Source organism: Aplidium turbinatum, chromosome 10 (assembly GCF_918807975.1).
Source record: "Aplidium turbinatum chromosome 10, kaAplTurb1.1, whole genome shotgun sequence".
In the NCBI taxonomy this organism is placed as follows: Eukaryota; Metazoa; Chordata; class Ascidiacea; order Aplousobranchia; family Polyclinidae; genus Aplidium; species Aplidium turbinatum.
Genome location: NC_137481.1, coordinates 14,239,469 through 14,264,193, shown reverse-complemented (window position 1 = coordinate 14,264,193; position 24,725 = coordinate 14,239,469). Strand labels below are relative to the sequence as shown.

At 38.4% G+C, this 24,725-nt stretch overlaps 1 protein-coding gene across 1 annotated transcript; it reads left to right on the top strand.

Annotated features, from left to right (window-relative positions):
- The first annotated feature begins 395 nt into the window (after positions 1-395).
- Positions 396-24,696, top strand: LOC145778090 (low-density lipoprotein receptor-like). Its single transcript, XM_082589500.1, has 18 exons — positions 396-480; positions 1,236-1,368; positions 1,501-1,615; positions 3,162-3,283; positions 4,601-4,735; positions 5,850-5,975; positions 6,239-6,361; positions 7,280-7,481; positions 7,669-7,794; positions 9,770-10,000; positions 12,791-12,912; positions 13,320-13,466; positions 13,815-13,949; positions 14,258-14,398; positions 16,397-16,498; positions 16,643-16,750; positions 17,631-17,914; positions 18,345-24,696. The coding sequence occupies exons 1-18, from the start codon at positions 451-453 to the stop codon at positions 18,414-18,416; spliced, it is 2,454 nt and encodes an 817-aa protein (XP_082445626.1). The 5' UTR covers positions 396-450; the 3' UTR covers positions 18,417-24,696.
- The last annotated feature ends 29 nt before the right edge of the window (positions 24,697-24,725 follow it).

The window sequence follows — 24,725 nt, the reverse complement described above, 5'->3', positions numbered from 1 at the left end:
GATAATTTACTTCATTGGGTTTTTTTCTTGCGACTGTGATTCATTTGCCCTGCTTTGTTCCATAACTTTTAGCACTGTACTGTATATTTATTTACAACAGCGTTTGTCCTAAAAAACGTTCATTCTGAGTAGTTTGCACTTATCGCGTGATGTAAACAGAAAAAAAACAACAACATAAACTACATTTACTTCTGTATTCGTAATTGTTTGTCGAAGTGTTGATGGTACAAATTAACAAAACGTCATGGTGATTAATTTGGACACTTTTCTGCATTTTTGAGTCTGTGACTTGACGATAGTTGTTCTCACTTACTCGTTAGTGCTGTCGAGTAATTCATGAATCAAATGTAAATGGTAGCCTCGCCTACGTGCACAGTCGACGAGTTCCAATGTGCTGACAATAGCAGCTGTATACCCAAAACTTGGAGATGCGATAAAAGCCAAGACTGCATGGACAAGAGCGATGAAAAGGGTTGCCCGGTAAGAAAGAGATTTTATCAGTGAAATAACTATTCAGCAGTTAATTTATAAATTTATTACTGAATTAAATTTTATTTGCTTTAAAACTGACATAAGAACGTCACTTCCCGTTTACATTTTTTAAATTTTGTGTTGAACGTCATTTGCCCTGAGGATTTGTATAATTTCCATAGTGTGCAAAGCATTGGCGAAACGTTAATACAATTCAAACGTTTCTGCTTTTACTTTTCATCGGCTGAGCACCACACCCTTTTTTGAAAATGGGTCTGCTACTATTCGGTGAGTCCGATTCGGTGAGCTCCTAACCTCTAACCCCTAACCCTAAAACGGCAATGATAATTAATTAGGCTACGGTACCCAATTATTTAAAAAAAAATTCAAAAAATCACTGAATAGGGATCGGACTCACCAAATCGGACTCACCAAATCGGACTCACCGAAACGGGCCATTCCGTTTGAAAATGGCAGCAAAATATAAACTGATAAATGTTATGCCACAACGTTTAGTATGCTTGTACCCTTTCACATAGCTTATATCCCAGCTAACAAACTTTGCCCATTTTACATCGCTTCAGGGTGTAGCGACATTGAAGTGAAACATAAGTGGCAAATTTTGCTGTGTGTAGCTGCCTAATCACTCTCCGAGGCCGCAGAGATACCATCATCATTTTCACTTGGTCAGACAACCAGCACATCATTTGCTTAAGGGTTGCAACCATGGTTACAACATTCATCTTTTCAAATAACTGTTTCAGGCCCAATCTTGTGAGGGGGACGACTTTCAATGCGATGATAAAGATTGCATTGCAAGGGAGTGGAAATGTGATGGTGAAGATGACTGCGCAGATGGATCAGATGAAAGGAGCTGTCCACCCAAATTGTGTCAAGGCGAGCTTTTTTACGAACACCTACTCCGTTCTTGGGTCGAGCGTTTAATAGTTTTGTGATGAAACCTTTAACAACTGTCCCAGACTCGACTATTATTTGTAAGTTTATTTTTTGAACGGACATTCTGTGTAGCTGGAACGTTCAAGTGCAAGAAGGAGAACCGCTGTATCCCGCAGTCATATGTTTGTGATGACGAGCCCGACTGTGCCGACAACTCTGACGAAGACGAATGCATCGGACCTTCTGCGTATGTTGACTTAACTTGCTTGGCATATATTGACTTGCTTCGAAAACGAGATTTGTCGAGTCTAAACTTGCTTCAGTTTCTTGACTTGCTTTTTTTCCTTTTTGATTTCAAGTGATTCAATATTAGCTCAAAGAAGTTACTAGGTTGTCAATAGGAAAACGACAGTTCAGCAGCGTAGGTGATAATTGTCGTCCCACCACCTTTTGTATATGCAGATTCCCAACTGTCATTTTTAGTTTGATTTCTTATCGTGTTTCACGTCGTCATTTTATCGATTAACTTAAGATTTCATGTATCTTAAAATGTTACTGTTCATTCTGTGATGGAAGCAAGTACGCACAAGGGCCTGGAACAAGTGTGGTACATAAGCGTGCAAAAGCAATCGCCAGTTTTCCGAACCAGTAGCTCACCCAAATTTTAGTCTTTGCGCACATACAGTAACACTCCAAAAAGATGGTTGCAAAATATGCGAAACCCGAACGTTTTTTCTGGCATTTAATTAAATTGGCGAGTAACATGGCTGGTTGGGTGATTCGTAGTTGGCTTACTGTATATCTTATCTCAATGTCATCTGAAAACATACATAGGAAACAATCTATAGACGAAGATCATTCGAGTTGTACCCAGACAGCAAAATCCGTCATTTTTAAATTGATGCAATGTCTGCAGACTTTGCATTAATGTAAAATTTCAAATTTTGGTGTGTGGACAGTGATAACTGATGACATTCAGTGAAAGATGACTTATACACGTGGCTAATGATTTTCACCCATCCTTGATGTGGCCATAGTTTCTCCTTTCTTTTATAGCCTTGTGTAAACGAGTTCCCGCCAGAACGTAGTTTAAGTAAAAAAATGTGAACGATCTAATCTTTCGCTGACAAAATTTCTTCGAAACGTCATGGCGACGTATTTGTAGACCTAGTTTAACGTACAAATGCCGAAATTTAACTTGTTTGTTGCCGTCAACCTCAGCTAGCTTATCTTGCGGCGAGAATAAGTTTAAGTGAGTTGCAATGAACAAAGTTGTGTTTCTTCAAACAATGACTCACCACAGAAATAGCGCTGTCAAATTCAAAGTTGGAGTGTTGATCTGCTTCATGGGTGATCATTCTGCAATCACGTGAACTGATTTTGTTTTGGTTTCATTGATTCGCTCGAACGTGTTGGCATTTGCGTATTATGTAATTTTTAACAATTTTCGAAAAAATCGTGTGTATCTGTCGTGAAAGGAAATGTGCGTGCGCGTGATGTTATGTCAAGCTCCGCTAAGATTATGAAAACTTGAGAAGGTCATTCATATTTTGAAAGTATTATGAAAATTTCACCTAAATTCTTGAGCGGTAAATACTGAAACAAGAACAAATTTTAGCCCACTTTCAAACAACGCAAGCTGTGCCTGCACAAGTGCACAGTTATGCATTGGGTAGTAAATAACATTCAATAATACATTGCACACATTCAATGTACATTGCAGTGTGACGTCGTCTTTGTTTCATAATGAGGTCAGCAAGACTTATATAACCAACAGTCCTTTTTTCTCACAGATGCCCTCCTGGTCTTTTCAAGTGCAGAACACACCACTTCGGGCCGAAGGATTGCCTTCTTCTTTCGTGGATCTGCGACGGTGACGATGATTGCACGGATGGCTCCGATGAATTTAATTGCAGTAAGGATCTTGAACGACTTTAACATCATCTTTCATATCCGGTTTTTATCCCAATTGTAAGGGACGGGAGGGTAGCCGATTATTTTCTTTTAACGATTGTCCTCACTCCTATTCTCTATCTCATTCTGTCCATCGCATCTTTCATCATTCGACCTTGTCTGCCTCATTTTTCACGTGTTCTTTTTTGCCCACATTGTTCTTTGCAATCATAACTTATAATAGTGATCTTTGTTCAGCGTGTTTCTCTTTTTCTCTCTCTCTCTTGTCCATGGACTATACCAGGCATGGCCAAATGGCGGATCGCGATCCGGTTCCGGATCTTTTCAACTTTTTTTGTGGATCTTTCAAGTTAGCTTTGAAAAAAATTTCAAAGTATTTATTTTAAAATTTGCTTAAATTTTTGTTTTTGTTTTAGTCTATAAGGCCTATATATATTTTTATGTATTATATATATTAGGGAGGGCCGTCGGAAACAGATCGCTACATAATATATATTTTTAAGGCTTTTATCAGGGATTCATAGTATAGGAATCGCCAACAATTTTATGCAATCAGTTCAGTCATAGACCTTGTGTCACATCCACTGTCCACTGATGTTAATGGCAGTTGGAAAACCTACCTTACAGCTGAGTATGCATTACTGGTGCCTCAAATACAGATAGAGCTGTGCAGTCTCAAAGGAAATGAGATTTCTATTTTAGACTCAAATGTGTTTTGGTCATCACTTGTAAGCTTGGAAAGGTACCCAATTACTGCTAGGCTAGCTAGAAGACTACTTACTTGCTTTGGCTCCACTTACCTGTGTGAATCGTTGTTTCAGCAATGAATTTTGTGAAAAACAACCATAGAACACGACTTACTAATACTCATCTTCATGAACTTGTAAGAATCGCTGTAAGTAGCAGGAAACCACGTTTCGATAGTATTGTAAAATCAAAGCCCACTCATCATTTTTCTCACTAATACCAGGCCTGTTTATTACAGCACACGCCTTGTTTTAGATGTACACAAATAATTGCATGTTTTTTGTATGGTACAAATGGAAAAATGCACATCTTCAGCTCATTGTGGATCTCTAAGTTGTCAAATTTAGCGGTAGTGGATCATGGCCAAAATTATTTGGCCATCCCTGGACTATACAGTCTGATTTTTCTGTTTCATTGAATGTGTGTTTTTGATTACTAACCCCGAGGGGGTTATCTCCGTGCGAGAAGCTCTGCTTTAAACGCGTGACCAATTTCTGTAAAAGACTCGGTTTTCTTGGAAACAAACTACGTTAATTATACTGGCGGTAATTTATCTCGAATTTTTGTGCAGCCACATCAAAAGCGCATTGTGAAAGAAACCAGTTTGATTGCGGATACGGCCAATGTGTAGCCTTGGATAGTGTTTGTGATAAACAGAAGGATTGCACCAATGGTTTGGATGAATCACATTGTCATTTTCCTGGAGGTGATAATTGAAATGTCTCAACGTTTTATTTTAAGTGACAAAGTGCTTTGATGCTGTCTTAATTTTTTTTTATGAGGCGATCAACTCGCTAAGGAGGAAAGCTTCATCCTTCAAATATAAAAATATATTTAAGTATTAACTGAGTATTTCAAAAATTATTTTACTAAGTTTGAAGTCTCTCAGCAGTCGAGTGTAGCAAGAATTGACAGCGATAGACACGTGTTTCGCCCATTAGGCTGGTCCATGGCCACCTAAAGATACGGCCTGATTTGTCACATTTTGCGGAAATTTCCAGATTTTTCTAACTTTGGGCAAACGTTTAAATAAATTTTTCTAAAAATTAGATTTTTACGCTTTCTTTACTCTTTTCCCCAGATGACACAACAGGTTTTAACATCCTCACATGTTGAAAAACAAAGAAAATTTGATTTCGAAGATTTTAGTCAGACTGTTAATTTTTCAATAACAGTTTGATTTTGCGTTTTTCAACTTACTTTTTCTCATTTGCTACTGCTTGCTAAGGACCAAGCTTCCCCAAGGCAACAAAAAAGTTTTATGTCATTAGGAAACCGCAAAAAGTAAAAACATCTCAAAAAATGTCAGTCAAGCACCAGCAGTAGCTGTAATCAAAATTTGCAAAATGTTACAAATCAGGCCGCATCTCCAGTTGGCCATGGCTGGTCTCATCAGTATCGCACCACTAATTCATGCCACATAGTTCTCAACCCCTGCCTTTGTCAGTCAATTGAATCACAAAAGGTAAGGATTCAATTGACTGACAAAGGCAGGGGTTGAGAACTATGTGGCACGAATTAGTGGCATACTGATGAGCCCAGCGAAACACGTGTCTATCGCTGTCAGTTCTTGCTACACTCGACTGCCGAGAAACACATGTTTTTGGAAAAGTCTTAATGACTAGTGTGGAGGCTACACCGGTATGGTTAGCGAAACACAATGCTTGCTTCTCTATAGTGAGTAGTCAGATAGTGCTGACGCCAGGAAGATTGCTTCTTTTCAACAAGATTGAACTTTGAAGTCATCGTTCCTTTTGTAAATTTTCAATTCAAGCCAGGTTCGGATTTTTAGTTTGCTTAACACTTGGATATTGATGTAGATTGCGATCCAACGTCGAGCTATCAGTGCTCAAACAGCAGTGTATGCATCCACAAATCTCAGTTATGCAATCACCATCACAATTGTCCCCATGGTGATGACGAAACACAAGGTCCCAACAAATGCTGTGAGTGTTATGCAATGTGTAGTTTTTTTTACTATGGTCAATATTTCAGTTGATGAATCAGCGTTTAATATCATTATTGTTGGGTAGTCGCCCTTTATCAGATCTACGTCCGTTGCGGGAGATCGTGATCCTACAAACGGCGCATCTTTTTATGTCTCAAAACGATTCAAATAAAGCTCATTGTGCTTGGTTGTTAACCCTATAATGCAAACGAACGTAAGGAAGAGTTCCAATAATATAAAACAACATTTTATGTTGTTTAGTTTTTGATGAATGTGCGGAAAACAATGGGAATTGCTCGGACATATGCGTCAACAGCCACTACAGCTATTCTTGTATGTGCTCGCCAGGCTATACCCTGAACTCAGATGGGAAAATGTGTGATGGTAGGTCGCATTTGCTATTCATTTTTTGCTATTTCTTGTACTTCAACTGCTTTGATTTTTGTATTCGCGTTTTCGTATCAAAGTCATTTTTACACGTCACTATAACTTATCCATTCGGTTGCAGCCTCATTGTTGTTTTATTATTGCATTTTTGTCATTGGTAATATAACTAAATTGTAGCTCGCTTTCACCAATCAGTAACCTCCCATCTGTTGTGATGTATTTCATGCGTACTTCTGTTAGTTTTTTTTCAACGCTGTTGCTTGAGTGAAACTTAATCGTCACTGTTATGACGTATCTTATTGGTTGGCTTGCTTCAGCTACTGCGGGCGCACAACCTTCAGCTTTACGCCTGATCACCACAATCCTAGAATTTCGTGCTTGAGTGCGTGAAATCGATTTGTTTCGCATGACAAGGCTTTCTTATATAACTAGGAGTGGTACATTCCTCAAGCCGAATCGTATTCCAGTCACCAAAACAGTCCTTTTTTTGACTCGACGTCTATACTCTAAAGTCTAAACAGTATAAAAAGTTATGGTTTGCTAGCTGGGAATCACAGTGATAGTGGAAAGATCGTCATTTCAAAAATCGTCGCTTTTATCCAGCCAGCATTAGCTGCCTTTTTCATACGTTATTTCAACGTCGCCAGCGTTTTGTAGGCTGGTTAAATAAAAATGTCTTCATTTAAATTCAAGTTTAGTTTTATCAAATTTCTGACGCATTGCGGTGCTGCCATGACATCAAGGCTATGAAATAAGCATCTCACTTGAAAATAAGAACAATCCAACTGCTCAGTATCATCCTACTTAGACAGCAAATCAGTCGTTTTTTGCATTGATTCAACTTCTGCAGACTTTGAATCAATGTAAAAAAAACCGACTGATTTGATGCTCGGTAACCATCCCTGTACGTTGCAGACATTGATGAATGCCAAACGGACCAGCACGGTTGCGAACAAAGATGCATCAACAAGAAGGGAACCTACAGATGTGCTTGTTACGAAGGTTACGTGATGCACAACAAAAAGTGTAAGCTAGCAAACGCCGGCGTGGTGGGAAAAAATGCTCTATCCATCGTCTTTTCAGACAAAATTGATATCAGGAGAATTAACCTGGACAGGTATTAATGATGTAGATTAATTTTCAGTCCCAAGTTTTTTTAGTAACTTTTGAAGCTTGATTCTCAATCTCAACGTTTATAGGTGATTGTTTAATGTTTATCCTTTCTTAATCGCTCTGACTCAGTATTATAACAAGTTTTGACTCACTTATGTCTTGCTATGTTGACCCGTCAAATAATTTTTCAGCAGTCAAAAGGACAAACACTTTATGTCCGTCATAGCAGCCCAACTCAACCACGCGGCTGGCTTGGCGTTAAGCGTGAGCAAACGCATCGTATTTTGGACGGATATTCGCGAAGAAACTATCAACAGGTATGTATCGCATGATGCTAAAAGGAATGTTGCCACTTCCTTTTCTGTCAGACAATTGATGAAAATTAAATATCAATGATTTTTGCTTTTCATTTTATTTTACCTTACTGGGCGCCAGTGCTATCTTTGTGACTCTTCATACAACTCTTTAATTCGCCTTTTTCAGGCTAACTTCCTAACCGTTCGCTTAATTAATTGTTTTAATTTAAAGACCGCATTTAAAGAAAACAGATCTAGCATTGAAGGACCACAGCTTTAGGCATTCCTCGTTACCGTCTAATATATGCAGGTATACCTTTTGCACCAGTTCAAGCTGAGCCAGTAACAAAACATTTTCACTTGCTGCGATTAATTCTTTTCACAACATGTGTGTACTAAATCGGAAATCAATTCCTTTAATTTTTTTGCCAAATCAGCTTTTACGCATGGTTTGTGTATGGACTAATCAGCTGTGCGTATGTTTGTGGGTGCTGTAATTCATTGCTGCAAGTAAATAGAAAACAAATGTCTAACATGAACTTGAAATGACTTTTCTGAAAACCGGCGATTTTACTGGAAATGACAGCCGCTTGGTTGAATGTGTTTTTTATGCTATCAGTCTTGCAGCGATTCTGTGGAGCCATGTAAATCCTATCCAACATGGCCAAATTGTACAGACAATTTCAGTTTATATTATTCGATTTCGAAAGTGCATTCTAATCGACCAATGTGGAGATCCATCTTCACTGTCATTCGTTTTGCGGACAATCAGGCCTACGTTTTCTTTACCTATCCAGACAGTAAATTAGTCGTTTTTTTACATTTATGCAACGTTTGTAGACATTGAATAAATGTAAAAAAACAACTGATTTGTTGCCGGTAGAAATACTTACTGTGGCGGCCACGCATTTCGAATAGTTTGGCACGTTTTCAGCTTCCTGCTGCTTTTAGCCTGGCTCTCAGTGTCACGCTACGACACGCACTGCCGTGTTGAATCGTTGGAAAATCCGTAGTATGTGCCGGTAATCTGATATGCGTTGACCTCGTTTCACCGGGTCTCGTCCTAGCATTCCATTTTTACATTAATTCAACGCCTGCAGACGTTGAATCAATGTAAAAAATATGATTGGTAGGTGAGCGCATGACTTTTCAGCTAAAGATGCTGTCAGCCAATTAGAACAGACGGTGTCGATTCGTTAGTTTTGAAGTAGGCGCTCTTGTATTTCGTGTTATCTTTGTATCTCAGCACTTGTCTTGAGGATCTTGCGGTTAGGTTAATTTGTATCGCCTTTCTTTCTCTGTCTTGCGGTGTTTGTTTGGTTGTATGGGTGGTTTCGTGAAGATCGTTATTAATAATATTGTACTTGCGTATTGTGATACATGTTTAATGCTGTATGTGCTAATTTCATGGTGTCAAAGTTATGTTTTTAAAGTTTTTTTTCATTCTGAGGCGATAATTGGTGTCCTCTGGTTTGGCAAATAACGTAATCTCAGCTATATTTTCAATTGTTTTTTATTAGTTTAAAAAGATTGTGTACCGGTGCTTGAAGGACAGCCTTTCTAGTTGAATACTGAAAGTTAGTTATTGCACGACTTAGGTGTATTCATTTTAGTATTTATTGTATTTCCTCGACCTCTTTTCTTATTTTACTCTGTAAGTGATATACTTGCCTGAATCAAATGTTAAATGTGAAGAAATTGTTAATAGCTCAGTAAATTTGGGAAACATGTAATTACATGCATTTGTTAGCACCTGGTGATTAAGTCGAGATAATATGCATGTTATTCTGGGTGTGCTCGAAATACGAATCTTCCGTAATTTGTATTATTAGAAACTGGTGAATTTTCAAAAGTTTATGATGTTGAAGATCAAGCCCGTTTTTTGGGAGCTTCATCCCCGAAGTTCAATTTTTACAAAGTAGATCGTTTATCAGTTGTGATGAAGCTAGTTCTGCAACTTACTTGTCATAATGACCTTCAAATATTTTCTACTTAGCATGTCCATGGACAAAGATTCGGGATCTAGTAAGATCACGTCTCTAGTTTCGGGGAATCACCTTCGAAGCCCTGTCGGCCTCGCTGTGGACTGGATAAACGACCACCTCTACTGGACCGACTATTCGCAACATAGAATATCCGTTTCGTTTACAAACGGATCGTGGCCGACCGCGATCGTCTACATGCACGACGTAGCTCCGCGTTCCATCGCTGTCCACCCAGGAAAGGGGTGAGTTGGAATCATAAAATCTGCTTGTTTTTGTTTTGTTTCAAGCTGTGATAACTTTGCTGTGTTTTGTTGCCCCTAAAACTCAGTGTTGCCATCAGGAAAAAGTATCAACTTTCACCGATCGAAAGAGATTAGTCTAGGACCCGCAAAAGTCAATAACGTCAAAATTTTTTAAGGACTTCGTCTGTCTACGAATCAAAGAGTAAAGTTGTTTTCAGCACCTAGGGGACTGTTTCTAAGAAGTTTATAGGTCAAAGTAAAGTCAAAATTTGTCAAATTATGGCTTTTGACAAACTTTTTGTGTTTCTTGAGAGTAATTTATGTCAAAATCCTTGTAGAAGCATTGTAAATCAGTAACTGCGACACAATTAAACCATATTAACCCACAAAAGCAGGAAATATGTCACAATGCCCAATTGGATCAGCAGTAACTTTTATTGCAAATTGTCCTTTGTTTATTCATTGTTACGTATTTTAAATAATACAATTTTGGTAAAGAGTTGACTTTCTTCTACCATAAACAGATGAAACCAAGCAACCACACGGCATTTAACATAATATATTAAACTGAACATAAACTATCTACGAACGTTTTCGGCCATACACATGTTAGCCCTTTTCAAGTAACGAAAAAATAACTGATTTTACATCTACATTGAAATAAATAACTGATCTTCACACTAGATTGAAAACGAAATGCATAAGAATGAAACGGCAAAGCAGAGGAGAAAGGAACATTACATGGCGGTTAATTCCGCGAGGCAAACACGCATCATATGAATATGATGAATTAAGAAAAGACGTTAAGCAAATAAGAAGCACCTGCGGCAAACAACTGCGTATTGAGGCTAGGATTGCATGATTTTATTAGCAAAGCCTCGTGGATTTTAATGTCAAATTCGGTCAAACATTTACGCAAAACTTTAAAAGATTTCAAGGATGGTTTGTTGTTTAAACATGATTGGCAATCGAATATGGTCTTTAATGGCACTTCTTCTGTTCAAATTAGTTAAATCTAAGTGCTCCCTCACTCTCGTGGCCAAATGCCACGTGGACATACCAATGTATGTACGGTTCGCGTCGTGCGAACAAGTGAACTTGTACACGACATTTGAACACAAGCAAATGTCGTGTACAATTGAAAATTAAATACAATTGAAACTGGTATCAATTGAAAAGGGCTAACATGTGTATGGCAGAAAACGTTCGTAGATAGTTTATGTTCAGTTTAATATATTATGTTAAATGCCGTGTGGTTGCTTGGTTTCATTTGTTTATTTTAAATCATTCTTACAAAACACTTCCTCTTCACTAACGTCCGTGGTTTTTTCGAAGATCAACAGTTTGGATTTTAGGAACAGCTTACTGACATTCTGTAATACAAAAATGCCTAAGCAAGCTAAATCGTCTTCAGCAAAGGTTAGACAGATTTGTCGAGATTTTCCTGGTGAATTTAATGCAACTCCCGGGGGTGATATGAGGTGCAGTTTTTGCGAGTTTATAATGAAGTGCGATATAAAGTATTTTGTTGAAAGCCACAGGAAAAGTAAACTCCATAAAGCCTGGTCTACACGACAAGCCCGAAAAGCGCAAACGCCTGCATTGTCCAGCCTCGATTGACTAAAAGCTGTCTACACTGGCAAATTTGATCTTGCGACCGTGTGCATTCAAGCGCTAAGAGAGAAACAACAACGTCAACAACAACGTTAACAACGTCAGTTTCTGCTTGGTGACGTCATCTGACTGGAAATTCACCTTCAATTGATTCAAACTTATCAATCAAACGCATCCATCATTGTACTGACACAGTGCAATAGGTCAACTGAAAATAATCCAGAATAACTTGTAGAGTTGAACCCTGCAATCAATGCAAGGCTAGCAGGTAGGCCAACCCAAGTTTGACCAAAAGCCTGGTGAAGTGCTACTTGAACCTGACCAACAACTAAAGATGGTTTGAATCAGTCTAAGAGGTAGGACTACCATACTAGCAGGAAGGCCAACTTTAATCATACCAAAAGCCTAGCGAAGTGCCACCTTAACCAAACTAACAGCTAAGTAGGCCTATGTAAGACTTTTTTAAACCTAACCTTTTAATTTTTATCTACACACACCAACTAACCTATTAACTGAAACAGAGTACCATCCTTCCAGAAAACTAAAACTGCCTTTCCACCAAAGTTCCACAAAATGCCAAGACCTGAGCTCAAACTAAATTTTGCGCCAGAATCTTGGTCAAGCGAATCTCTCCAGAGCGTAAAAAAGCTCGCGATGACCAGACATTTTCAAGCCGACGGCGGCGCTGTTGCCGAGAGAAGCGTTGTGTTTAATAAACAAAGAATGAGCCACGCTCAGCTCAAAATATTTTGTAGTGTAGACCAGGCTTTAAGCTGGATTGGAGCGACAACAAGCATCGCAATCAAGGCAAACTTTTATTGTACAAGCCCCTTTTATTGAACACGTTTGGGTCTGAAATCGACAAAATATTATGTTTGGGTAACTGGTATCAATTCAAGGCATAACTGTGCCCTCTACAAATAAGCAATTTCGTTAGGTCAAAATAAAGTCAAAATTTGATAAAAACAAAGTCAAAATTTTTTTGTTTTTAGGTCAAAGTAAAAATGGCCCTAGAGATTACTATTGATCTTTCGCTGAAAATACCCAGCAAGCAAATCAGACAATAAGCATAGACATTGAATCGATGTAAAAAAGAACCGATTTGTCTGACTGGGTACCGCAACTATGATATTGCTGCGTTATTATTGAATACCAGCACATTATTTGTCATTTCAGCTTCCTGTTTGTCTGTGCCTTTGCACCAGCTGCCTCTAGCATCGTAAGATACTCACTGGATGGTCAGAACCGGGCTGCTGTGGTTACGGAAAATATAGCTCTACCTACTGGATTGGCAATTGGTAACTATTGTCTTCAAAATATATGCGATAACGTTACTGCTTTATTTAGCGATAATACTACTTCGTTTTCTTTAAACATTTTGCTTGTGATGAGACCTGTGCAGTGTGCACCCCCCATGACCTACGTACTTAACCAAAACTAGTTTGTTGGCTAAGTTCGCAGCGAGGCGACTTTTTCAATTATCTTGCTGATTGCTGGTGTTGGGTTCACAGGACTTCTCACGTTTAACGTATTCAAATCACATTCTTCAGGTGTTTTTGTCTAAAATGGAATTTACCTTAAAATTAATCGCAAAGCCGTCCCTGTTTTGAGCACGCAGTTAACCTGCTCAGCGTTTAGTTAAAAACATAAAGGTTGCCATGTTGAAACATGCCGAGGCTGTGATTGAACCACCTTGCGTCTACAGATTACACAGATGGCAAGATATATTGGGTGGATGCGAAGCTGCATTTGCTAGCATCGTCCAACTTGGACGGTTCAAGTCGAAAGAACGTATTGAGTATGAAGCAATACCTTCGTGAGCCGTTTGGCATTGCTCTCTTCTACGACAAAGGTAAGCAGGAGTAATAAACATTGTTTTCTCATATTGAATTTTATTTAAAAGATTCTTTTGCTTAAAAGTTCACCTTTTTTGAGCTATCTAAAGTGATTCCTTTTATACAGCATTTCAATGTCGATATGATGTTGAAAGTGCAAATTATCAATTGGTTTGTCAAAGAATTTGCTCAGTGGTCGAGTCTTTCCATTGTGGAAACGAAACTGTTCAACCAACTAAACAATAATTGCAGCCACAAAATCAATTACATTTGCCGATGCTTGCTTCGTAGTTTGTGCGAGTGCCCAATCTTGTGTTGAGTGCCGACTAATATATAACCGATCGTCTTCGTTTTACAATCACCAGTTTATTGGACGGACAGAGGCTCTCGCAAATTGCAGAGTTGCAAGAAACTGACAGGAAACAACATCGTGACCATCGATGCAGAACTTCATTCGCCAATGGATCTACAAGTTGACCACCCTAGCACCCAGCCTGATTGTAAGTGACTCTCCATCAGGGCATGTTTTGTTTTTTAAGTTTTGAAACTTTTTCCACGGAGAGAATGCTTTATGTGCTATTGTATCGAGTGTTGTCGCAATCGTTTCATTCGTAAATCTTTGCTCGTGGAATCTCAAATTTAAATTATTATCGGTGTGCGCGTTTGCGTTCCCATTTGACTCATCTCGTTCAGTATGCACATTGCACAAGGGTTGGTATGCAGAGAAATTTAGCGCCATAACGACTTAATTGTCAAAACTTATCTTTCTATAGAAGTAGCTTATTTACTTGTTTAACTATGCGTTCAGATGTATCTCACTGCGCCCAGCACGTTTGCCAGTACCTGTGCCTCCCTGCTCCGTCCAACGACGCACAATCTCGTCAGTACACGTGCGCTTGTCCCAATGGCTACGTCAGAACGAACCCTGATAGCAGTCGCTGCACGAAAGGTAGGAAGATGAATGGGATTGCTGTTGTTGTTCCTGGTTTTGCCGCATTATTTTAGTAAATTCGCATCCAGTCGGCAATGAATTCAGATAAAAGCGATACATTTGGTTATCTTTCTTTTTCATCTTTTTGTTGCGGCATCAAGGTTTTGAATAGAATTCTTTTATTTTCCAACGTAACTTGGAATTGTAGTCTTACCAACATCGGAAATCGTTGTTTTCATTACAAACTTTTGACTTAGTCCAGCGTTTCTTGAGTTTTAGGCTTATATGAAACTGAATTGTTGATCTGTTTGTAATCCACCAACGCCATGCAACTCATACTTCCATGCACTCAATGTTTCATGGGACTTGTTGGCATGCGAGATATCGTTAACGTTCTTTGATTACCTGAAATAGTCATCTTGACGTGATTTTTGTTTGCAAGCTGATAAGTTGGTGCTTAATTTCACTTGCTTGTCATGCTGATGTTCTTATGTGAGAAATTCGATGGAATTTTCATAATTTCTTTCAGTTGATTAATCGACAACTTTTGTAATTAAACAAAACTAAATAGTTTCAGCTGATGCAATTGTGACCACGAAACAAGTTCAGCCTCACCCATCAACGACCATAGGTGGTTATTTGTTTGTTTTGGACTTTTGTTTTGTTGCTAACATTTGACCACACGACGAAGTATGCCAGAATTTCAACTTATGTTTCAAATTTTGATTTGAAAATGGCAACAAATAACGGTAGTTTTTTCACGATTTGAAATTGAATATCAACAAAACAAGACGTTTCAATGACCCATGTTTACTCCAACTTATATGAACTGTGGTTTTTACGTGAGCTCACATGGTGGCATGCTTTTGGTGATGGTTTGGTTAAGGCGCGTGTTGCATGCATCCACTTTAGTCTTATTTTTGTTTCAGTTACAATTTTTTTCTTTTGATGGTAGTTTGCACTTTGGTTTGGCATTTTGGGTGGTTGGTAAATGGTGAGATTCTACGTTGTGTTTGTTAAAAACCTAATTGATATAATGTGTTCATTTTTCAAATAATCAAGACCTCTGGTGTGCAAAACATGACATTGTGAAACATTGAGTGGAAATGTTTAAAGAAATACTTATGTTTCTTTTTTTTACATTAAGTTATATGGCATCTTCATGTTTTTGACCCTATTTGTTTGGCAAGTAGAAAGAATCGATGTGAGGTCATTGTTCGGAATACCATTTTTAGTTTATTCTTTTAATTTTGGCAAGCAGTACTTATATATATAACTTCTTTTCGGTACCAAACTGCGACCAATCTTTCTCAAGCCGCTTACATCTATTCTTGACTAATTATTCTGACAAACTTTTATGAGAATTTCCATCTGCTTTATCAGGCTGCTAACTGTTAAAGCAGTCATCTATTGGATATTCGCTTGCTTGAGGCGGCTGCGGATGTATAGTCTGTGTTAAACTTTTCCTGAGCACACATGCGTTAGAAAGTACAGAATATTTTGGTGTTTTTCTACTTGCTTAGAGAGAAATTTTAGCAGCTTGCTCTGGGTTGGTTAATGAAAGAATATGGTGTGATTCATGATCATAATCGATCATCCTCACGTATCATCATGAGATAGTTATGATTCCTGCTCACAAAAGGCCTGGTACTTTAATGTTGTTGCTAAAAGTTAAACCTTGCTCTTGCTAACAAGCAATGCAGACATTCTGTCAATGAGTTTCAAGTTTTCTCTTACCGTTGCTCTGCACCTGATCACTCCATCCTCAAGATTTCACCATACGAAGAGTTGTACTAATATTAAATGTGTCTTTTCTGCATTGCGTTTTCCTCAGGCCTCACCCGTAGCTCCTTTGATAAAGCATTGCACCTGTATTTCAGTCATCGGGGTGATGACACGCGCTTGGTAGCTAAGTGGTGGCATCGTGTTTGTAGGTGTGAAGTTTTTTATTCGTTATTTTTCATGCGCTCTTTACTTGCAAATATGTTTGAACGCAATTGAACCATTTGTTTCAAGACGGAGTGGTAACAACAACAAGAACAATCACATCTACCGCAAATGTCATCACTCCTGTTCAACCAGGCCAGCAAACTAGCACAAAAGCTCATGTGACCATCGGTAACTATTACCCCACTTTTGCTATTTTCTTAAATAAAATGGTATTTCTCGTAAACAGTATGAAGTTGTGACCACTTCACAAGTTGTGTAGTTTGAGTGCAAATTTACAAATATTATACCAACACATCCACCATTTGTTTTCAGGTACAGTAAAAGACACAACGACGACATCCTCCGCCAATGTAGTCACTGCATTGCACCAGGAAGGCATGCAGACTGGCACCAAAGCCGCAATAGGCATTGCTATAATTGGTAATTAATTTCTTTCCGAGATTTGCTTTTGATTTTAAACTGAACATAAATAGTTGCAGTGCATTAAATATTATTTCGAATTCCATAACCTTCTCAAAACATTGAATTCGATTTAGAAATTGATAATCGAAATTTCTTCCAATAAAAGTGGAATTTTTTATTTTGAAAACGTTACCGCACTAAGTGATCCCTTCAAATCGGGACAAAGTATTTAGCAAAGATTGAATAATCATCTAGGCTGGGGTTACTTACTTTTGTTGATAGCACAGTAGAATCCGCTTAACTCGACACCGGTTTACTCGATGTCTTATCTAAGTTGACATTAATTTTACGGTTTTGAGAAACAATCTCGTCCAAATCGATGATTTTGGTGCCAGGCTGAAACTTGTGAAACGGAAATCCTTCTAGTTTGGGTATATCCCAACCAGGAAGTCAATTGTCCGCAGACGTTGATTTAATGAACAAACGACTGCTTTGCTGGCGGAGTTCGCTACATGGTTGTATCTTCCGGTGCGCATATAGCCCTTGTCCTACTTATTATCTTCTAGATCGCTTACTAAATCCCCTTTAGTCTGACACCGTTTCTCGCACGCCTAGTTTGGTGCTTCGTACTCCCACGAGGTACATGCACTCGTGGATCCTGGTAAAGAACCTATGCTTAAAACAATAAGCAACAACACGTTTGTGAGACAACAGTGAAAATACATTATAACTTAGGAGTGAATATCACTGATGGGAATTAGACTGTTATTTTGCTAACTTTGCAAATTTTTTATTAGTTAATCGTGTGCATGTATGTTTTATACCATCCCGTTGTAGTATTTTGACTTGCAGTTGCCTCATAACGGCTTCACTCTGTGTTTTTTTTTGTGCACGACAGGATGCTTATTCATAATTATTATCACCGGGGTTGTGCTGTACCGGCGCCATCGTCGCCTTTCCATGGAGCAGAGCTGCAACTTCGACAATCCTGTCTACCGCAAGACGACGACGACAGCTCCGACGCAAAACGGCCGTAACGGTGGCGGCGACTATCAGACGGAATTTCCGCGAAATAACTCGCGTTCACACTTGATCAACGAGTCGCAGTTCGGCAACGGAAGCGCCACGCTGGATCGAACCGATTCGCAAGAGTCAGATGAATCCGGCCATGTCTATGAACCGGTGGGTTGGTTGCTTGTGATGTGCGCTGTCGTATTAGCGGACAAAGATTTGTGTGATGTAACTATGATTTCAGCTTGAAACTACTCATCGCCGGACTGAGAAAGCATGGTGCAAGCTTAATTAATTTGGTTTTCCATGCTTGTAGAAGGAACTGACACGATTTAGTCTTATTGCCTGTGAGCTCTGTACTTGAAGTAAGTTGCCCAGCCACACAAGCTAAGAGTCGAATCGACAAAACCGAAGGCCAAGTTTTCTTATTTGCAGAGTTGGGCAAATGTTGACTGCGCTATCTGCGTTTTTGGATTCTTTTCTGCCAGTCTTGATAGAGTTTTGGGCTTTCACGATCACCAGGCCTAGTATTTCTTCTACTTGTCCTCTTTTTACCGAAAAAAGCCAATTTTTATAATCTAAGTGAGATTTTGTATTTCAGGTATCAAGAATATCTACAGAACCGGATGACGTCACAATCAACTTCTCAGATAAAAAATATCTTGTTTCTTAGTCCATGATCAGTCAGTTGCTCGCAACGATTTGCAAATGCGCTTTCCAGCTACCTATGGTGTTTATTTCTCTCCAAAATCTCCGTCTATCGTCACATTGATATAACGTTTTGCTGATGTTGAAATGTCATTGGGATATGACGTTTCAAAGTGAAGTTCCCACGCAACAAGAAAATTTTCTCTCTCATCACAACTGCTGCTGCCCCCAAAACACTATACATTTTTGTGTTGTTGACACAAAGTATTGAAACAATATAACTGACACACTGTGTTCCCTTCAACTTGTGTTCTCATTATTTTGTGCCGTTTGCCTTCCGCAGGTTCAACATGCTGGACCTTTGGAAACGATGCAATTTTGTAATCTTTTTTTTGTATTTGTCAGCACTTTCGCTTTATGGATCAGGTCGCCACACTTTAGGCATTGGCTTGTCGCTCAATGCTGGGTTTTGACTGGTAACGATTAGCTCAGAGACTCGCTGTCATCAAGAATGGGCGATTACTGAAAGCCGTCTCCATTTATACACACAATTATTTATTTCATTCTAAAATCATATCGGTCACGTGTCTTTCATACTCATTAACGGTACACTCCCCGAATCGATCCTTTTGCTGTGTGTTGCAGTTCACACACTTTGAGAAACATGTCTTGTACAATGTTTGCCCAGTCAGCAAATCAGTCTATTTTACATTGAATCAACGTATTCTGACGTCAGCAATGTAAAAAATAACTTATTTGCAGGCTAGAAGTTGGTGGCAAGATCTCGACAGTCACCAGCTAGCAAATCAGGCCTTTTTACACTGATTCCACTTCTGAAGACGACTAAAAAAGGACTGATTTACAAGATGCGTTGTCTAAAACTACATCGGCTGTAAAGGCGAAACACTCATTAGTCTTGTGTGCGTTTTGTTTATTGCAAAACAGTGTGTTGTGAGTGAGTTATTTAATTTATATTCCAAGCATGTTCAGGTACCAGTCTGATTGAACTTACTAGTTTGACCTCACCTTACTCGGCTGGGAATACATATGTCAGTTGAAAAAATGTCTGGAAGTTTTGCGCTCTTGTCTTCGGTATATTGCATCACTCATAAAGTTCATCAACGAAAAGTCTTTACTAAATTGTATATTTATAACTATTTATTTACTTGCCGGTGTTATTAGTTTGGTTTAGTATCTCTTGAAGTGATTTCAACATTGTACACATAGCCGGTCAACTGTGGAAAAAATAAAACGCTGGACTAGCTTGTTGCAGCCTATATCGTGTTCATCAGTATCCCAGAAAGCAAAATCCGTCATATTTACATTGATTCTACGTGTGCGGACATTGACTCAGTGTAAAGATGACGAATTTTGCTACCTGGTATCACTCTGATTCTCACCATCCGATTGCGAACCTCTGCTTGTTGCAGTTAACTTCTTCTCTCTTTCATGGACAGAAAATAATCAACCTCTGTAGCTATAGAGCGAATATTACAATGATGCTCTTCCCAGCTTTCAGCACAAGGCTAAGTACTCGCCTATTTATCGACAAAATTTCTTTTATTTTAGCGAAAGTGAATATTATACGTGAAAATATATGCTTTGTTCACTTCACCTTTTGAAAGTGTTCTGTCATCACATCATCTTTGCCCGTGGTCCAGGGCCCGATTAACCATGAGGCACACGAGGCACAGGCCTCAGGCCCCTTGGTTTTGGGGGCCCCCATTTTTTTACATTAGTAGGGAAAGTACTATAATTTGGACCACCTAATGAAATATCTTAATATTTTTAAAAAGATCCACAACATTGGGGTGAAACTAACTTTATTTGATTAGTTACAGGCTAGTTGGTTTGCAAAAACAATTCCAATCAAAAAAACATAACACAAAAGAGAACTACATTATTATTTTTTTTATATAGTGATCCATATTATCAACTCAGTTTCTAAAATGGACCACCCTGTTTCATAATATGGACCACCATACTGTAATATGGACCATTGTCATGTGAAAGTAAATATATCAAGGAAGTCAAAGTTCAAAGGCATGAAATAGAACACAAACACTCAATAAATAAAAATAGTCTGAAACGTTCATGATAGCCATCTCAAACAAGTTTCAAATCATTGATCGTTGGCACAGTTGTCACAATAGTAAAAATGAGCATTTGATATATCAGCACAACTTTCATAGGCCAATTTCTTGCACTGACAACACTGAATCCAATCCTCATCAGTGGACTCGTCACACACAAGACAAGTGCATGCAGAAGCAGCATTGCTTGGAATACTTTTCTTTTTTGAAAACTTAAAGGTTAAGCCTTTTCTCACTTGTTTTGCTGGTTTAGCTTTTTCTGTGAACTTGATTTTATGTTTGTGTGACATACCTGTCAGCACAGTAGCCTTTGTAGTTTTTCTACGTTTTCTTCCCTTTGTAACTTATTTTAGAAGTGGGCTCATAATGTCCTCGACAGATACCCTGCATGAAATGCTAACTGAACAAGATTGTAAGTTCTTAACACTCAATGACGATGGTCCTGGTGCTTGTGAGATTGCTTCATACGGTGCATCAGCTAAAGTTCCAGCATTTAATTCTGTTGACATGATAGAATTTTTTGCCACTTTCTCAATGTTTACCACATCTTGTAACAAAGGTAAAATGTTTCGAGAAATTGCATCTTGAGTAGACATATCTTGATCATCAATTATCAGCGGTGATACATTGTTTGGAGAGGTGTCTACTTCATGAGGCTTGTCAGTTGTCAGTAACTTCAGCTGAGTGAAAATCACTTTCATCAAATACAAGAGGATTAATGGGGTAAATTCCTGCTTTTTTAAATCCATTTCCTGCATTTAAATCCAATTTCCATGCTTAGACATGTCATCAGAATTTAATCAAATTGTTTATATCATTAGTGATTATGCAAATTACTGGTAGTAGCTTTTATCACTATAAGAAAGCAAGTTACAAATATATTTTATGATGCACTCTAAAAAGTTTAAAAAAAAATGCATAAATCTCATGGAACTTCATTTCTATGCCTGTCTTCATTACTGAGAAACAAATTTCTACCAATTGACCATAACCTGGACCACTGGTCCATATCACCAAACAGTTAGGTGGTCCATATTACAGTTAGCATAATCTTATGTTGCTTGGTATCATTTAGAATTAATAAACTTAAACAGTGGACATTTCTTCAAGATTTTGGCAGATAGTCATTAGCAATGCCTCTCCTGCAGATTACTTTTGTATAATCTTTTGTAACTGTAGCAATATTTGAAAAATTCTCAATAGTTTGGACCAGCAAAATAACATGGCAGACCCCCAAAACCTCTAGCAACAACAAAGAACTAGCTCAAGCCTCAATCCTTTGAATCTGAATTCTGAAATACAGTAGTAAAAACTAGGTCAGTAGGTCAGTAAGAAAGGTTAATTCAAGCTGTTCACAAACCATGAAATTATTTACTTCAGTCATTGAAAAAACAGCAGTGGTCCAAATTATCAGCCGGTCCACTTCATAGCACTTTCCTCTACCATAGGCGTAGGTAGTAAAAGTTATTGTGCCAGTATGTGCACACTTGTTATTTTTGAGTAACAATTTCAAATTGTGTAACGATTTTGCAGTAACAGTTGAGCACTCCTGCTCTGCATCGAAAGCGATTGCCAATAGGGGCCCCTAAACTTAGCTGTGCCTCGGGCCCCCGTGAGCCTTAATCAGGCCTTGCCGTGGTCTGCTGATGACTAAGCTGTAAGTGCGTTGACCGATTTGCTGATGACGCCGTAACTAGTCCTCTTGATGACTAATGATTGTGAATGTGACTCGTGCTAAAATTGAATTTGTAAAACGCAAGTAATTGTATTGTAGATCTACCTGTATATAACATACTATTTTCTTACTAAGAATGACCGTTTCCAAAGTTTTGCTTTTATATGCAATTTGCAATGTCTATATGCGTGTGTTCCGACTGAATTAATGCTAAAAAGAAATTTTATTCTTAACTGTTTGTACCGGTAGCGAAATTTTTTTTCCCACGAGATTTCTGTCTCATTGATTCTAGTCACTCTAAAAGTAAGATTTTCCGAAAGTGTTTTGAGAGATTGGTTGATTCAAATAGCGAAATAACTATTTGCCAATGAAATTCAGCAATAATAATAAAATATAAGCTTTCCCTAACCCTACTTTTTTTTGAAAAGCTCTTGTGCACCGCAAAATTAATTTAAAGAAAAAAAAGTTTGACTTCGACGGGAGTCGAACCCTCGTTCTCACGATTACTGGGCGGAGGATGAAACCACTGAACCAAGCGTGCCAACGAGAAAATGCTGCATTCACACGGTTTTAATACAAACTTTTACCAACATATGTAAATGAGACAGAAATCTCGTGGGAAAAAAATTTCGCGTACCGGTAGCCTATCAGTTTTTTCATGAACCAAAACTAATCAACTTTTTTTCTATAGTTTCTTTTCAAGAGTAATCTTCTAGTTCCTGCTTCCAAATGCTTTGGCAGTGTTGGAGTTTCGCGTTCATATGTTAAAATTTAAACATGACCCAAGTAGAATCAGCCAGACAAGCTTCACTGACACAGGGTAGAGTCTTACTCTTTTGTGCTACCAATACCTGGCCAGCAAATACTCTTGGTTGCAAATTAGTCCCGACTACAGAAGTTAATAATGTAAAATCCGATTGATTTGTTTGCTGGAAAGAATCAAATTGACATTAGATGTTTAAATGCAAGCCCGAAAAGACGGAACACTGTGAAAATTTTCTTTTATTTGGCATTTTAACGTGGACGTACAAAAACCACCAAATCTTTACCTCAAAGCAGAATGTGAAAAATTTCAAATAGCACCATCTATCTTTAACTGCATTCTTTATTCGTTGCCTGGTGAACTGAAACTCAGGTATATCACAATACTTCAACTCGATTACAATGGTCTTTTAACAAAACGGTGTGTACAAATGCAGTCTCCAAAATAATTATTTTTTTAGGCCACCCATCCATATATAAACGCTCGCCTTTTGTTACCAGAGCAAGTAGCTTCTTCCAGTTTATTTATCTGAATAAAACCCCAGTTGCCGTTCGTTTGTGCTTTCCAAAACCGTCTTTTGCATCGATTCAACGTCTACGAAAAAGAGAACGGATTTTGATAGTTAGGTTTTAATTGCAACCCCATTAGCAGTTTCATATAAAAACGTAATTGGGATATTTATTAGGTTTGACCCATCAAACTATGACAAATAACCCGATTTCAAATGTACTTGAACGTTTATTTGTGCTGATGACGCTCTGTATTGACAGCGAACTCTTCTCGATCCGGTCTGAACGTGCTTTTCCTTTTGCTAAGTCCAATTAATTATATTTCTGTCGCATTGTAAGGTCAGCTTTTGCCAAAACATTTGTGAAACGTTGAAATTTTACTGCAAACAAGACTTTCGAAAAGTTTCAGTTGACAAAATGCTTTTTATTTTTACATGCGACTCTTACCTTTGTGATTGAATGAACTATTTAAAATACTAATATTTGTTTGTATTGCAGTAATGCCATGATATCTCCAGCAAGCATAAGTTTCCCTTTTTACGTCGTTTCAAAAGTCACCTGACGACGTTGAAAAAAACAACTTTTGCGATCTGGGCCACGACGCTGTTCTCCATCTGATACTGTTTCGTAACATAATGTTGTTTTCCGTGCTTTGTTATTCCATGGCGCTTGCATTTGGTTAAAATGCGACTAACGGTTCCGTGAGCTTTGTGTTCTCGCAAACTTACCACGCTGATACACACACAGATTCAGCTTTGGTTTCTTTGCGGTAACACGAGCTCTTGTCAAGCACAGCCGGAGCGCAAGTTTTGAGAAGGTACCATTAAAAAATCCCCTTCGAACTGTGTTTAGTAATTACGGAAGAAAAATGAGTATAGCAGCGGTGGTAATCAAACCCAGGTCAATGCAATGACTACCACCGCCCTAACCCTCTGCGCCAAGTCAGCCAGTGGCAAACCGATGAGTTAATTTAGCTATTATTTGCCTTTTTCCTTTATTGCTCAAAGGGGATTTTTTAATGGTACCTTTTATAAAGCACAGCCGGAGCTTCAAATTGTGCTCCCGCGTGTGTGTTTTAGATGCTGCAGTTAACAGTTGCTACATTCGAGCGTTCACCACAGATGTGGCCATCAGCTTACGTGGAGTCGAAGGTACGCATGGCGAAATGACTGCAATCATGTTTTGTTATAGGCTGTTTCAACTCTTCATGCTTCTTTACAATGCGTTTTGTGCATGATCATTTGCTTAATAAAATGTGTAGTGAATTAAAAACTCTTCATTGTTGATGTGCAGC

Excerpts from the sequence above, each read along its gene's own strand:
- LOC145778090 (XM_082589500.1), top strand. The coding sequence starts at position 451 with ATGGACAAGAGCGATGAAAAGGGTTGCCCG. Across the intron at positions 4,736-5,849 it reads ACATTGTCATTTTCCTGGAG|ATTGCGATCCAACGTCGAGC; the intron begins GTGATAATTGAA and ends ATATTGATGTAG. Across the intron at positions 6,362-7,279 it reads AGATGGGAAAATGTGTGATG|ACATTGATGAATGCCAAACG; the intron begins GTAGGTCGCATT and ends TGTACGTTGCAG.